Source organism: Camponotus vicinus, unplaced genomic scaffold (genome assembly GCF_025532165.1).
Source record: "Camponotus vicinus isolate PSW18456_S1 unplaced genomic scaffold, iyCamVici1.0 SCAF_3, whole genome shotgun sequence".
Taxonomy (NCBI): domain Eukaryota; kingdom Metazoa; phylum Arthropoda; class Insecta; order Hymenoptera; family Formicidae; genus Camponotus; species Camponotus vicinus.
Genome location: NW_028141967.1, coordinates 23,638,440 through 23,656,171, shown reverse-complemented (window position 1 = coordinate 23,656,171; position 17,732 = coordinate 23,638,440). Strand labels below are relative to the sequence as shown.

The window sequence follows — 17,732 nt, the reverse complement described above, 5'->3', positions numbered from 1 at the left end:
TCCCTTTCTTATTTCCGCGCGAATAAATCGGGGACTTCTCGTTTTAATTCTATCGAATTGAAAAGCGATCACCTTCTCGGATGATTCCGTATTTTCACGACTTATTCACGCGATGATTATTATTATAACTTTTCATTAAAAAAAATTATTTTACTTTATGTGTAAATTTAAAAAAATTTTAATGCGGAAAATGAGGAAAAATGCGGTTTCATGTATTGATATCTTATCGATACAGCTTCGTCGTTTCAAAAGAGTCTTAGACGCTATAAAGCAGGTTGAAAAATCACCGCATCGTAATTCCCTGATTGTTGATTGGTAATCTACTACGGTGGGACTAATTAAGGCACTACCCGCGTCTCAAATGGGGCGTTCAAATTGTTTTCTACGCCGTCCATCTCGTCTGCTGACTAGATAGCCTTGGGGAAGACGAGGTAAAAAAAATAGCTAGACGATATTTCGCGAACTAATGAGCCGACCCTAGCGAATTTTAACATAATCATTCTTATGATTTATAATAGGAGATCGTTCCTTCTCAAGCATTCCCCGCGATGCATCGTGTTATTTCTATCTCTTCTAAAGTTTATTAAAACATATATGTATATATAAGATATCCCAAATCCTAATTTATTTTCTTAATTTTGAAATCTTTAAAAAATTACTAGTATATAACTATATAATAATTTTTTAATTTGTATTCTTTAAAAAAATTATTTGAATTTTTTAAAATTATAAATCAGTATATTAATATGTATTATAATTTCGAAAGAAAGAAAGAAATTTTTTCTTTTTCAACTTCTTGGAATTATATATCAAAAAATAAAAAAAGAAACATATATGAAGATAAGAAATATATATGATTCTTTTAATATAATTCATATTTTTTCTCTTTTTTCTCTTCTTTTCAAAAAATTTATTAAATTTAAGATAAGAAAAATATACAAAAAATCTATTAACAATATTCCTTTTTACAAACGTCTAATCTGAGAGTTATTGAGCGTTTTCTACGTAACTTGCGATACACTTAAATCATATATTAGATAAAGTGGCGTCAAATATTTTTGCCTCTATTTAGATTTCGCTAATTGTCTCATTATTTCATTTAAGAAAGAACCGAGAAAAAATGTTGCACATTTTCCTATCTAAAGCAAACATTTATCTAATGTAACGTCAAGTCCTTTACCTATTTTCTAACCATTTTCAGCGCGTCTATAAATTCTTTTATTTTCATCACGGCTCCTGTAGCAACAAACAGCAATAATAGATTATTTCATTCTAAAATACACACATACAGGCACACATAGATACAAAATATATATACTTCTCTTCTGATATTTAGATTATCATATTCTAATCGCTATTATTTTATTAAAATATATAATTGTATAAATATTAATTTTTATGGATAATATTTAATCTTTATATTACCAATTGTGTCCTTTTTAAAATAAAAGAAATTTAAAAAAATTCACTGATCCACAAAATAAAATTTGATTAAGAGGTTTTTTCACATCGACATTCCTGAGAAATGAAAATTCTCAATTTATGGATATTTCATATAGGAAAATCCTGTCAGAGAATCATACTCTCTAGGATTTTCACCCTTCGGTAGGAGGAAGGATCGACCCATGCGGCCATCTGTTGCACGCGAGAGATCGGGAAACACTTTCCAGAAACGAGTCGACATATGGCACGCGGACAGAGGGACGGATTTATCTTTAGAGAGGCAAAAATACATGTTGGCGCTGTATCGAGAGATTTTGTCTGTCGAAAATGTCGAGGGGGCGTGAAGAAAAAAAAACGAGCATCTTCTATTTTATAAAAAGGTTGGGTTATATAACAAAGTAAAAAAAAACGCAAGAAAAAGAAAAAAAGGAAAAGTGATCAAACTAAATTCCTATAATTAGGACATTAAGTAATTTTTCTAATCTATTTGCAATAAAGTAGCGTATCCGATATATTTGCACTGAAGTAATCAATAGTACAACGTTGATGCAATTGAATATTATTGCACCAGAGATGCAATACTGTTCGAATGATGTATCGATAAGTATAAGTATTCTAACTGCTATTCGCGAAAGAATATTAATTGAGCAAACAATTAACGCTTATCATTACACACTTGCGTATTTATTCAACGTTATCTCGATTATTGACAGCCATAAAATCATGGTATTACATTCCAGATTGTGATTGTTCACACGTATTTTGAAATAGATATGCAAATCGAAATATATGTTCCGAGAGTATCTCAAAGAGAGAAAGAGAAATGGATGAGATTTGTGCAAGAAGCTTCTTGCATTTCTCGGAGTAAAAGAGACGCCGAGGACTCTCTAAGATTTCTCGAGAACGGAGAGAGAAGTGGCTGCTTATAGAATCTCGAGATGTTCTTTTAAGTAGCGAACCGACAAAAGTGTGTACACGACAACGCACTTATAAAACGCTGTCACGATCCTGCGTGCATACGATCCTCGTCACGATATTTTAAGCTCTCCTCGCATGACTGGCGGCATGATCTTAATAGCGGTGAGTGTTTTTAATATATCAATAAAAAAACGATGCACTAAATTCTAAGCATTACCGATGTATCATAGCTGACATGTCGAAGTAGATTGTATAGTTACCATGTAAAATATCCACATTATTTGTATTATATAAAAAGAGATTTCTTTATACATAATATATAAAAATTGTTGTTTACAATGTTTTAAACTCATATTAATATTTTAATTTAATAAAAAAACTGAAGTTTTCTCTAACAAGATTAATAAAACTTTAATAAAGCTGAACAATTTTTGCGGAAAGCAAAACAGATACATTAAAATTTGAATGAATGGAGTCTTTCATCGTGACAACAGACATTGTTTTGGGAAGAACATGGTACGGAGAAAATCGTTTCCTCCTCCTCGCCTTGCACGGTATTGAAATTCAAATTAAAAATCCCGAATCATAAAATTATCCTTCGAAAAACGAAAAGCCAAGCGAGGCGCGCCGAGCAATTTTCGAGCAATTTCGTGGTGGGCCCGGTCTCCCCTTTCCATGTCCTCTCCCTTCCTTCCCTCTGGACCTCACTTCTTGAGAGCGATCCTGCTAGAAAATAATGACCTGCGCCGCCGGCGACCATATGGTCGCGCGCAGGATGGTCCTTTCCTTCCCTTAAAAGATGAAGTGCACGAGCGAAACTTCAGACCCACTTTGACGTATCCCAGATACTGTTGAATACTTTTGCCTCTCTTCCCCGAATGATGGATCGACGTGCATTTCTGACTTGAGCGTGACGAAGCTAGGACGAGAACAGAAATTTTAAGGACGCGTTGCTTCGATTTTCCCAGATCACTCGAATGATCGATTTATGCTTTTCGATAAAAATCTAACACGCATTTCAGACGAAAAATGCTCCAATAAAATGGTTCTAAAGTATTATATATACAAAACAAATTAAAGTGATAAGGCAATAATAATTTAAATAATAAAAAATATAATAATAACTCTATCCTTTTGTATCTTATTTTTTTTTAATACAATAATTATAATGTATTAAAAATAATAAAATTCTTGTAATTCTAATTTCTTGGGATTACTCGAATTATTTATTTTTAAAATAATTTACTTTTTATATAAAAAAACTGTAATATGTAATAATTATAATATAATAATTATAATTTTATTTTGTAAAATTCACACATAAAATTTCATATTTGTATCTTTTTATCTTATATAATTTTTTATGCATCATTGCATTTATCATCTGAGAATAAATTTGCAGATTTACAATGGCAAACCCGAATCATATGTAAAATAAAATCCTGCTTGTATTCATCTCTCTTACCGAATTTAATTTCCGTCCCTCGGATCTGACAGCATTCTGCCCTCTTTTTTCTTTCTTTCGTCTGTTCCTTTCCTCTATAAAATATGCTAAACGTGCGCGAAGCTTCCACCAACACTGTTATTTACGAATTATGAACGTTGTAAAATATGAAGAAGCATAATGATCGCGCGATGAGACCTTGGCCAATTTCGCTGCTTCGAACCTTACTATATAGCTTCAATGGTCAATGTTAAACCCGATATAGAGTTCCTAGGATCGATTACCTGTGACGTGTTACTTTCTGATCTATTTCAGATACTTGAAATCATGTGTGTATGTATCTTTAATCCGGACGAATCTATCGATTTATCGAAGAACTATAACTTTATAATTTTATATAATAAATTTCTTATTTTTAAATACAAAAATTTATATTGTAAATAGATTAGACATTTTACTTATATATAAAAAAAACATTTAAGAATGTTTGGAAAAATGTATTGCTCTGATACGCACAAAAATACGCACATAAAATAATTTCATAGAATCTATTCATCTCACAGAGATTGTGATTATCTTAGCTACATAAGAGAAAATTGCGATGCTTTTCTCATGTAAAAAATTTTCACAGTTTGCCTGATGTTCGTGATTTATGTGCAATTGAAGCAGGAATTTTCCCTCACGATTAGACGATGTGGTCCAACGATTCTCTTCTTTTCATCGAAAAGCCATCCATTAAAATATACAGAATTTATAACTGCACGTATGCACGTGCGTGCAAATATTAGCCGCGTTACCTTTTGTGTGTGCCTTTGTCATGCGAGACCAGACATTGCCGGCGCAATCACGAGAGGCGTGCGGTAAATTAACGGCGTGCGAAGAACACGAAACGTATTGTTCTTTTGTGCATCGACCAATTCAGAGATTTGCATGCGGCTTTATACTTGCGGCTCGCGCTTATGTGCGGTACGTATAAACGCAAAGCTACGTGGAATACAGAAATTATGCTCTGCATCCAGTTTGACAAGTTTTCGCAGATACCTTGATTGAATCAATATTTTAAATTTTAAATAAATAATAAAATATTATGTGTAATTTTTATATCTTAGACACCTTTTTAAATAAATAATATATAACACATAGTTAATTTTGAAAATTAATATTTTTTAATAAGTTTTAAAATATGGTTTTAATTTCTTTTTAATTTATTCCAAAAGATTCAAGAACCTCCATTTTTGTGTACTTATTTTTTCTATAATTAACAAAATTATATATATGTACAAGCATTATAATAATATTTCTAACATTTTGGCAATGTCGCAGAAACGATTTCTTGGAAGCGAAACCATAGAAACTACGCGTCTGACCGCGATAATAGGCCCGTCACAATGACGAGAAAAAAGGAGAAAATCTGGAACGACAAAAGCATAAACGAGACCTTGATAAAAAAGAACCAAAACATATAAATCTTTCTTTCCTGAAAAAATGAACCAAGGTAACTAATGTCTTTTCTGGTAACGGTTCGTTTTTGAAATTAAAGCGTTTAAATTTTCAAAAAATTCGTATTTTTAAAACTATAAATCGAACTCTCAATAGAAAATTCACATGATATATGAAGAAAATAAATTTTTAACATACTCTCCTAATTTTTTGTAAAAGCCAACCAGGCGTAACTTCCGGGAAAAACTTTGGAAAGTTGATAGCGTAAAAAATACTTTATAAAGGAAAAATGTGTATCGTGTAAAAAATATGAAGAGATCTAAAAAAGCTCAGAATTTTCAAGTAATCTATTTTTAAAAACAGCTTTTCCTTTGGCAATAAAAAAACGAATATTGCTGAAAACAGCAATTTCGATTTTATTTGGATTAATATATGAGATTAATATATGAGATTAAGACGATAAAATAATATAAAACAAAATAATAAAAATATGTATATAATAATAATCATCGAAATGATCAAAAAATACGTTCTTAATTGATTTCTTCTTTGGATGGATTTTTTATTTCAGCTAAAATCTTATATCTTTAATTATAATATTAATTAAATAATTAAATTAATGAACTATTATATATTAATTATTATATTATATATTAATGAATTATTGAATTGTACGTGTTAAAATTGTATAATAATTTATCAATTATATTATTAATTTGTCATTATTTGAATATTTACCATATTTTTAAAAACTTGTATTTTTTCCATATTTTGACAGAAAAAAGATAATAGTACACAAGATAACTCAAAATAATGATATCGAATCTTTAATATATCTCAACATTTATTCTATCAAATTCGGGGGATCAAAAACTGGCAATATCTGTCTTCTTTTCCCTTAAGCCAGAAAGAACGTGTGCCAATACAACCTTAAAAGCGAAAACTTCTAAAACTGAATAACATCACCGCCTGCAGTAATATACCGTAATATAGCACATTTACAATGAAATGCACGGAGAAATAGAAGCTGCGTGAAGAAAGGCAGAAAGTCCATTTTCCCGCTGAACAAAGTCGTAGACTCTCCAGTCACCGCGTTTTGACCCGGAGATGACCCTCCGGTAATCGGACTGGCTATAAATTTTGCCTTTCAAGAATTTGTCAGATGTATATGTATAGCTGTGCCGGTCTCTGTTAGTATTTTCCTCCCCCGGGAAGGAGGTGAGATCCCGAATTCCCTCAATAGCGACTTCTACCATCACCTGTCGTTTAAAAGAAATGTCTGTGTCGCTGCTTATTCCGCTTCGCGGCACAAACGCGAGAAACGAGGGGAAGCAACATGGTTACAATGAAAATTTGTCGCCGCCACATTTGACGCGAAAACTGCCTTTCAAAACCTTAGCCGTCGCTTTCGATGGCGGTCGGCATTTTCCGCTTTGTTAGTCTTCTTGGTCGACGACCAGTCTTTCGAATCATTCGGTGAATGATGAGAAACACGTTTCGTCCGAGATACTCCTCCAAGGAAATATGAAGAATTTGCGGAAGATTAATCGATTTTTGAGAATGACAGACCGCGAATCAGATGGAAAAACAAATCGTAAATTCCTTTCCAGTAAACAATTTAACATGTTAAGAAATGTTTTATCAATTGACATTAATTGCGTAATTTATATTACATTGTAAATTAAAAGTAATATAAACTGATCATTTTTTTTTAATTTTCCTTCAAAATCGCCTCATGAAATATTTTTAATATTTTCAAAGATTTTTATCGTATAATTCGTATTAAACATGACTTAGAAAACCGCATTCCAAAGACGCAGAATGTCGCATTTCAACTTTGGTATATAATGGACCGAGTTTTCTTTCAAAGTAAATGTTTCTCTTTAAACTTTCTCGTGCTCCTCGAAATATTTGTCGCGAATATTTTTCAACTTTACGAAGCGATATAATGCCGAAATACTTTTCGTATGAAACAGAATGCATGCGAAGGAAAAAAACGACCGTGATAAAATACGAGTCGCAGATAGAATCTAAATCTCGATCGGCGACGAGGCTCTCATCTCCCGCAGAACGAGATGTCGTTCTGACAGTAAGTTCTGGAAAACGGACACAATCTCACAGAAAATCGCGGGACCTTTGTTATCCCTCGTGTTCTTTCCCTTTTTCCTTTCCGCATTTACGAAATATCGATACACAATCAGAGCACGCAAGAAACAGAACTCGTAAAAATGAGTCGAGATGACAATGCGATAACTATTCTTTCGTGAAAAGCGAGACAAGTACGTCGGTTGGCAGAAATATATGCAACTAAGATTATCGGATCCTAGAAAAGCATCTTGCACCTACAAAGAAGATGAAAATCTTCGGCTCAGAAAATGGATACTTGCATCAAAAGTCTTATACATCGTAAAAAAACGAGAGCTGCTAACAAAGCTATTTTATGAGAAAACAAAAAAAATAGATAAAACACTGATAAATATGCGGATAGGAGAAAAGAGTATTAGAATAAAATAAGAAAATTTAATTGATTGTTTTGTGCCAAATATTCCATAATTTCAAAACAATTTTATTCTACGTTAAATTTGTTTTTAAAAAAATAGTTTTTCCAGACCTATGAATATTTTCAGATTTTTCTGAGAATGAAGATATAAACAATTCAAAAGATATAAAAGAGATAAAGATATAAAAAAGTTATAAAAAATAGTTATAAAGATATAAAAAAGTTATAAAAAATAGTTATAAAGATATAAAATAGTTATAAACAATTCAAAAGATACAAAAGAGATAAAAGATATAAACAATTTAAAAATAGTTAGAAATATAAAAATAGTTTAAGAAAAATTGATATAATGGAAAAGCGAATGCAATAGATTAAAAAATGTAAAATTTTTGCTAATCTATTTTTTATCTATCTATTATCTATCTATTTAATATCTATTATCACGTTTTTATACAACGCTAAAAGTTAAGTTAACTTAAGTTTTAATGACATAAGTGTTTTATTTTATATACCAACGTTTAAAGCTTACATCGGAGCGAATTAAGTGCTAAAATATTACGTAATACTTCGAATGCGCTTATCGAACGAAGCGAAGCGAAGTTAAGCTGGGTTGATCCAGATGTGAGAAAAGCGCGGCACACAATGAAATATTATTCTCTCGCATCCGTTGAGGCAGCCTCCGCGATCCGTGAACACCATCCCTAAACTATGCCGCCTAGATGAATGGATCGAGATCCCTATTTTCTCTATATTGCGCCCGAGCACAAGCGAGGGATGTAGTAACCTTTCCTCTGCACCCCTCCTCATCCTCGTCCTATTGCGTTCTCTCGCGTTTCTAACGTCACGTATATTTCACCCCACCATCAGTCGCGGAGGACAAATACCCTTATTTGTACACATCCTGTGTATTGTGACGTAGCGCGGGGCACCCAGGCCCCGACTTCCGGCGGACGACAGAGTAAGGCCCATCCCTATTTGCCCTCCCTGTTTCATCTCCCTCCGTACTTCACATCCTTTATTTTTCTTCTTCGATACCGAGAATGGGTGGAACGGTATCTGCCGGATGAGGGGGAGGAAAAACACGTGACGAATTTTTTAAAGTAATATCAAGCTTCGATGGGTGGATCGATCATTTGATCCGCAACGCATTTTTTTCGTTCAAGTATTCTCGTTAGATTCTCTCCGTATTCTTTTTCTATACAGCAGTTCTCTGCGATGAAAGTATAAAATCCGATTGCTGGATAGGCGAGACGTCTGACTGTGTCTCGCTTAAGTAAGTTTCGTGAACACGATCGCATAAGAAATTAAAACGCATAAAATTAAAAAACTTTTTTCACAAATAATATTTTTTTTGTTAAAGGAAATTTGACAGTTCATCGATCTTATACACGGACTCATTCGAGGAAACGAGACAAGTTGTACAGAGTATCTCGATAATGTAACGAACGTTTCGCTACACTCTCGCATTACGACCGCACTTTCTGAGGCCCATCGTAATTATCCGTGGTTCGTATGGTCCACAACGCGAAATTTCCGCGCGGCATATGGTCCAAAACGCCATCTTACTTTCGGCTAACCACTTTTCTACCGCAATAAAAAAAAAACTGGTCATTTGGCGACGCTTAAACACGGATCGAAATTGACTCTGCTCGCAGGACAAATTAAATTTCGTCCCTAGCCATTCGTGAAATCGTTTTGTGGTTTTCTGCTTCTTCTTTTGTGACAGTGTAAAATTTAATAATAATTAAAATTCTGATTGGCCTTTTTATGCATTTATAGAATATGCACGCTATCTTAAAATATTCTTTTCTCTTTTTCATTCTTCTCTCTCTTTCTTTCTATTTTTATAATAAGCTGATTTTACATTGTGTGCAGTATATTTTGGATTATAAACGATTAAGGAAAACAAAACTTGATTATTTAGAAAATTAATGACCTTCCATTGATTCTTTCTTTGGTATTGTTGCTATACCGGGAAACCGTTAGGAGAAATTGCCTTCGAGGAAAAATTATCGAAATAAATAACCGTGTATAATGTATAATTAATCAATCACGATTTCAAAATCAATGTAATCAATCATATGAAATCATTAGTTATTATTTCATATGTTTATAATTCTACATTAATTATATCGAGTAATAACTAATTTTTTCTACCATTTGTAATAACTATTAATTCATTTTTTAATTTTCTAAGCCATTTGATCAACTCACTGTAGAAATTTATCTTTTCAATTATTATTATTTATTTATTATTTATTTAATCACATATTATTATATAAATATGTAATAAATTTATATATTCAGTATTATTACAATTTATATTTATATTTATATTCACATTTATATCTCCACACCGTTATTTATAAAATCATCCGTTATTCAACTAAAGAAAGATGTCTTTTGGAAAAATATTTTAATCTAAATTGTAGATTTGTGTGCGTGCTGTATCGCGATTTCTTCTACAAACTAACCTACATTTCATATAGATCGAATAATTCGGTCAGAAATAAAACCTGAAGGGCAGACCATATGACGACATATAGAACGACGTATAATTACAAGGGATGCTTTTAACAGTGAGGGTAAAGATTCACAAAAATCCGGGGAACACGTAGTGGGGGACGCACGGCTATATAAGGAGGGTTCCGAATCCCGAAGGGCCGCAGTCGCGCCCGAAATTCCGTCCGTGAAATCCACGTTCGTGGTCTTCATGCCTCACGGACACGAGACATTCATACGATCGCGATTCGATTGCAAATTGTTACAGTGTTATAATTGAGAAAAAAAAGTTACTTGTGCATACAACAATTAATATTATAAAGTGAGAAAAGTGCGGAGAACGAGACTTTGATTCTTTAAAATGAGAACTGTGTGCTATCTTTTGTTATTATTCGGCGTGACTCTGCCCTGGATAGCAGGCTTGAATCTCGACAAGATCATCAAGACCGCACAATGCCAATCGGCGTGTCTGCGAAATTTGACCACTGACGACAAATGCTGGAATGTAGGGAGAAGTAAAAACACACAATGCGAAAAGGTAAAACTCGTTATAATAGTGCTTTTGTCTTATATGTTAAAAGTTTTAATGAGCTTGCGATGTATTTTCGACATGAGAATACGCATGTGATAATCGCTTAGGCGAAAATTCAAAAAAAATACACACGTGCAACGTTTCTTATTTCTAGTTTAGTCATATAATCATATAGTATCTGAAGTAATTTAAAAAATAATATGAATAATATGTTTCCTCTATTCTTTGCTTCTAAAAACTGGAAATTAAAGTATACTGAGATATTATATTTTTACAATTTATCGACAGAAAAGCTATAAATAATTTGTATCTATTTTACAAATTTAATAAGTTTAAGTAAAATTTATTTGTGAAGTTTATACGTGTGTACTTCAAGTTTTATACATTAAATATTCCGAAAATCCATAGATTCGCAATATATTAGCATAATTCCTTCGTTTTGGTTAAATTTTGAATTAGTATCAATTAAAAATCAAAAATTAAAAATTAAATAATCATAACAAACAGAATTAATTAATCTAAATAATTTGAAAAAATTATATTTCTATTTTCTGCGTGTGTAAATGGAAAAAAAATTTTTTATTTTTTGATATTTTTAAGTATTTTATAATTATTTTCTATAAAGTAAAGCTCCAAATTTCCAGTATGTGAAAAACTAATATATAATTGCGCGAAAATTATTTCCATACAATTGTTTGATTTCAAAACTTTTTTTCTAATATTGTAACATAAATTCCTACAAAATACTGCGTTAAAAATTCAAAATTTTTTAGAAAGCTAAATTTGTTTAAATATTTTCTATATTACCTTAAAATATTAAAAAAAAAAAACTCCGCGATAAAATTTCATGTGCATTTTCTGCATGCACGCGGTCCAAAAAGGACACCGATCACAACCGGAAATCGAATAGAGAATCGATAAATTTTTGGATGTCGAAGGGAGATTTTACTAGGACAGGATACTATAGAAAACCACCAGGTGTGGTCGTCACCTCCTCGATTCATACAGATGAGAATCACGATTAAAGGGGGTCGGGGAACGTCCAACAACGCAAATGTGAGCGAGCGAGGGCGTTGCTCATTTGATACTACGGGGGGTCTGCTAGGGGTGTCCATTAATTTCGAGAGATCCGTCGATTCCATGTCCCGCGAGAACTAGAGGGCCGTACATTCAAATTTATGCGCCGACCCCTGTGACGAATGTATCCCGAGGGAGGAAGAGAGAAAACGTGACATTAGAATAACGCCGAGGGGGCGGAAATAGTTCTTAACAAATGCTATACAGTTGATCATCGTCCCCCGCTCTCCCTCTCTCTCCATAAAAAAGAAGAGACGACTCATGCACGATAATAGCACTTTGAAAAGAAAAGAAGCCTTTTCGCGACTTGACTTCGTGATTGTCTTAATTCTAGGAGGAGAATCATTTTGAGAGAAAAGACTCTTCCTCTCCATCAAAATAAATTATTATTAATATATCATAGTCAATAGAAACTTAAACGCACGCGTACGCACGTGATGATATCGGGAGAAGTGGAAAATAATAAAATTTTTAAAAGTGATATTTTAAATTTTTGATAAATTAATTTTTTATTATTAAAACAAATTAATGAAAATATGTATATTATAATTTAATAACGTTATTTATATAATATAAATAATAACAAGCGCACATTTTTTTAAATATAGCATAAAATAAGAGTAAATAATAAGAGTAAATAAATGAGTAGATAATAAATGATATATAAATATAAAAAAGATACAAATACAAACATGAAATATATATATAAGAGAATAAATAATAAATAATAATTTTAAAATTATAAATTTTTTTCTAATATTTTCCTAATAGAGATATACATCTTATTTTAGGAAAATATTTATTTTAAATATTTTTTCTTAGTTATCTCATTTTCTTTTCCTAACTTCGTTTTTCGTTGTTCTGATTCTATGCTATTAAATCCTCGTTTTTTTCCGAAAGATATACTTTTATCCAACTGAGGCTTCTCCTCTCTATTTATTTCACTTTACAAGTCTACTATCGCCAGACAGACGTATCATTGATTTTTAAATTGGAGTGTCACAGCACTGTTTATTTTATGATTTAATCATAACTCGATAATTCAGGCTTGATCATGATTGACAGAGTTTAGATCGTAGTCTCAATCTTAACTATTTATAACGTTGAAGAAACAAAAAAGCAAGAACTTATCGCATGTATTTTTCATTATATCTATTCTATCTATTTTTCTAATTTCGTTTACTTAATACTTTAGCTATACTACGTTCTTATCTTTTATCAATTAAGAGATATACTCATCACTTTCCATTATCTACAAATATAATTCCTTTTGTCAAATGTTTATATTATTTTACTTCAAATTCATAATACAAAATGATATTGTATAAAAAAAATTAATCTATAATCTATAAATTTTACAAGTGGAAACGTATATTCTTTAAAAAATTCTCGAATTTTTTCTGAACCTGCCAACCGATCCCAACGCGATTTTCGGGAAATGTCATTAGTAAGGGCCCACTAGATCCTTCGCTTCTACGAAGCGAAGAATCGGCCTTAGCAAGAGTATGCGGAGAAGGGTAATCGGGAATCAAAAGAGAGAAAGAGAAAAAAGAGGGAAAGAAAGAGATAAACGGAGAGGAAAAAAGAGAAAAAGAATTTAGGAACAGGGCGAGCCCACTCGAGAGTCGGTACCCCAATAAATATGAAGACAACAACAACGAAGGTGCCTGTTGTGCGTCCGGAACAGGTTGGAGCTAATTCAGCTCCCCTGTCCCCCTTTTTCTACCTTTCTCGCAATGTTTCGTCCTCTGCCTCTTCCCTCGCTTCTTCTTTCCTCCTTAAATCGCTCGATTCAACGTTTTTTTATTCTACCTTTCCCTTCTGCATCAAGCTTCTTTCTTCCCTTTTGTCCCTCCACTCTTCCGCCCTCTTCTTTCTAGTATAAGTCCTCTTTCTTCTCGTGCGACTCATGCGGTATGAGAAGTTTTTGTTCCCTGCTGAATCTCTTTGGCTCCGTCTGGTTCTTTTTAGTCTCTCGAAAAATAAATTCTTAAAAATTTAAAAACTTAAAAGAATTTATTTTTAAAAGTCTGAGAATTTACAAATATAAATATTTAAATCTTAGAAAAGATTAAAAATTAAAAAGTTCGAAAATATGTATATTCGAACAATTCTGTTTTAAAGTTAGAAGCTAAATTTTCATGTTTATTTTTACAGTGCTGGCAAACCTGCGAATTCCTCGGTCCTTTTAATAACGAACAAAGGCTCAATTACTGCAACAGGAGCATTTATTTTAATGTAAGTAAGGTAAAATAATGTTTTATTCTTGCATCTCCCTCTCTCTTTTTGTTTCTCTTTCAAACCAAACTGTTTTGCGTAAAAAGATTTTTGATAAATGAAATCAGGATAAATTATATACATAATATTCTTGTTTTCACACAATTTCAATTCTTTTAAACTTGATTTTTTAATTTAGCCAAAATTTCATCGAGTGACCAGTTTTCACTTCTCATCATTATTTTCGAAACAATCTCGAGCATTTCGACCATCTCGAGCATCTCGACAGGTAAAACATTTGTCACATGACTAGTATTATTATTAATTAAATAGCATTAGATATAATATATATTCATCTAATATATTTTGTTTAACATTTTTATATTATTTTATTTATATTTTTTTATCTACTTTTATATTCATATTCATATATTAATTATATGTATTTTAATGATGTTAGTTATAATATATTTTGATATATCGTATAATATATCTTAATATTGAGAAATACATATTTCAAAATTTTTTCTCATACACAATGTTTTCGCAATTAATAAATTTTTTGTCACAATTTTTTTAAAGACAGATTCGCGCAAAGTTTTAAGTCGTCTGTGATTGTGATCTCAAATTTTCGAATCTTTTTCGAGTGTGCCGGCAGGTCAATATTCTTTTAGTCCCTTGTTGAGACAAGAATTGAAAGTGTTAGTAGATCAAGTACAAGGAAAATCTCAACTGTCACTCGGGGATAACTTTCGATTTTATAGAAAAGAAATGGTCTCGTACAAGGAGGATAGTTTAGAGTAGACGGCAAACCCTTGGAAATGTTACCTGTCTTTTTTCACAAAAGATCCAGAGTTGCACAGAAAACGCTAACATCAAAATAAAAATCATTTCTCTCAAATATTTAGAAAAGAAAGAGACTTTTCCCAACTTTAATTCATTGCAAAAAATATATTAGATTTCTCGATCATAATAAATAAAATTTAAATAAATCGTAAATCGTAAAATATTTAACTATAAAATATATAATATATAACTATAAAAATATTAAGTATATTTAATATTTAACTATAAAAATAATTAAAAAAGAAATTAGATTACTGTTTAATAAAAATTAAGTTATTGTTTAATATAATTTAAAAAAATTTTTAAATTTTAATTGTTGGCAATCCATATAAACTATGCTACATTATGTATGATATAGATATAATGCGTAATGTGTTTTTCTCTTAGTGCTCAAGTTGCCAAATTGCTTGTACATTTTATCGAACACATGGAATAGATGAAGGTCAATATGAGCCTATCAAATTACCGGCACCCGAAAAGGATGAAATTATCCGCATGAATAAACACGACATGGCTATAACAATGCACAAAAATTTAGAAGGAATATGGGAAATGCAACAACATTACACTGAGAATGAAAAAGTTGAAATGAGCCCGGGCAAATGGATTATCATCACCAATGAGAATGGAGCTATCAAACATTATAGGTATTTTATTGTTTTTTTCGCCATAAAAAGGTTCATAGCAAATGACATCAAATAAAAATTTAAAAAATCGCGGATACAAAATAGATTCTATAATCGAGATACATATCTAAATCTTTTTACATTTATTTGTTGCATTATAAAATCGCTATTATAATAATAATTATTACAGTTGGGAAAAGTGGCTGCCTACATTACAGTCTATCAAGAAAAACGGTCCTCTATATCAAGCTAATATTACGTGGATGGATTGGCAAGACCAACTAGAAAAGCAACGCGATGAAATTATATTACCTGGGGATAAGATCTTCATGGAACTTCGAAATAGAAAACAGAAAACGATCAAACCATTGTATATCGTCACTTGGCAAGAAGAAACTGGGAACGGTATCATGGGCAACCAGGCAAGATTTATTAAATACGTTGGCATAATTTCGATTTTTCTTTTTCATTCTATTCGAAAGACAATATTTACAAGCAGACTCGAATTATTTACGAATATCTTACAGGACAATGATCTTCCGATCATTATTCTTTTCATTTTTTTTGTAATTCTAGAAAAATCGTAGCTTCTTTTAAGTAGCAGTTGAATCCAGAGAATCAAAAATATGTTACGATTTTATTGTAAACTTAATTAAACGTAAATAGAATAACAATAATCCAATAATAGTATTTTGAATAGTGATTCAGATATATATATATATATATATATATATATATATATATATATATATATATATATAATATATATATATATATATAAATTATACATATGTATAAAATACACATGTATAAAAATTATCGAATATAACTTAGATTTGTGTGAGTATACATTAAATTTGATCTCATATTTTTAGGTAGCAGATAGCGAATCAGCGCAAATTTCTTTGCTACGTGGCAGATATTTGGTCAGAATAGCCACCAATAACGGTCCCGGTAGCTACTCGATCCTTATCGACACTGACGAAACTATTACAACAAAATTTTTCTCTTGGAAGCATGAATGTTATATGTCATCGATTATTCTATCGTTCATTTTAATACCACTATTGTTATTTATTATTAAATCAACATCGAAAAAACTAAAGATCAAGCGACAAAAAATAGCGATGGAAAACAATATAAAGATGATATGCCCGACGGAAGCGAAGATGAAATCTAATAAATTGAATACAATATTGTGCTTCAAGCATGAGTCAGATCAAACAGATAGTGATTTCTCCACGAATAGTTATAGTTCAAATAATATAAACGAATATAACGAATTGTGGATAGAAATAGACATAAATGCGAATGCGAGTATGCAAAATGCGAACGTAGAAAACGTGAACGTAAACGTGCAAGATGCCAACGCGAATATCCAAGATGTGACCGCAAATACGCAAAACGCGACCACGAATGTGATTCAGCAGACGTAGAAAATTCTGCTAAAAATTTTCTCGCCCAACTCGGTGAGGACATCTCAGGGATTTTGCTTCCTCTCATGAGAAAGTACTGTCTTCCGCTTGAGACAGCATGAAAAATATGAAAGATATATAAATGAATATTTCTCTTTATCATAAAGCGGACGAGGCATCTTGACATTTCTCTCTCTCCATGTGTGTATATATTACTTATATTTAATAAAAATGCGATAATGAAGGTTATTTTTATCTTCAAAACTAGTGAGGCGAGTAAAGATAATTAGTGATTCGCATGTCCTAAAAAATTCTAAATTATAACTATTTAAAAAAAAACATAAAAAATTGTAAATTCTATATAAAATATAAGCAGAAAAGAAATGTTCGCTCATTTTTGCACAAGAGAGAAATACCATAAAACAATTTAATCAGAATGCATTTTTATATAGTAATGTTACACTTTATAGGAACATTCCTTTTCCTCCGATAAAATTATTTTAAAAAAGGAGGGAGATGCACGAATATTTTTTTAAGTTGCAAAATACTGCGGATATTATTGATAAGAGTACTATTGTAAATTGTTTCATAGTTTTTGTAAAAATTCTCGATATCATATATAAGAAACAAAGAATGTTGATAGATGAAATGTACAAATGAGAGCTTACAATTAGTAGTATAGATATATGTATAGCGAATAAAAATAGTAATGATATAAATCGAAAGAAAAAAAAAGAAAGAAGGAAAGAGAGAAATTTTACAGATTCTCGAA

The 17,732-nt window shown here is 31.4% G+C and overlaps 1 protein-coding gene and 1 long non-coding RNA gene across 11 annotated transcripts in view; one reads left to right on the top strand and one right to left on the bottom strand.

Moving 5' to 3' along the window:
- LOC145968516 (uncharacterized) overlaps nt 1-17,732 on the bottom strand; it is a 185,570-nt gene that overhangs the window by 150,294 nt on the left and 17,544 nt on the right. The window lies entirely within an intron of this gene.
- Nucleotides 10,426-17,643, top strand: LOC145968236 (uncharacterized). Of its 2 annotated transcripts, XM_083093572.1 has the most exons (6): nt 10,426-10,785; nt 14,014-14,094; nt 14,273-14,362; nt 15,307-15,566; nt 15,736-15,967; nt 16,421-17,643. In XM_083093572.1, the coding sequence occupies exons 1-6, from the start codon at nt 10,609-10,611 to the stop codon at nt 16,979-16,981; spliced, it is 1,401 nt and encodes a 466-aa protein (XP_082949698.1). In that variant the 5' UTR covers nt 10,426-10,608; the 3' UTR covers nt 16,982-17,643. The 2 variants fall into 2 exon arrangements, with proteins under 2 accessions (XP_082949698.1, XP_082949699.1); XM_083093573.1 differs by lacking the exon at nt 14,273-14,362.

Coding starts and splice junctions, on each gene's coding strand:
- LOC145968236 (XM_083093572.1), top strand. CDS start 10,609: ATGAGAACTGTGTGCTATCTTTTGTTATTATTCGGCGTGACTCTGCCC. Junction 14,095..14,272: donor ACAGGAGCATTTATTTTAAT/GTAAGTAAGGTA, acceptor TTTTTAATTTAG/CCAAAATTTCATCGAGTGAC. Junction 15,567..15,735: donor GGAGCTATCAAACATTATAG/GTATTTTATTGT, acceptor TAATTATTACAG/TTGGGAAAAGTGGCTGCCTA.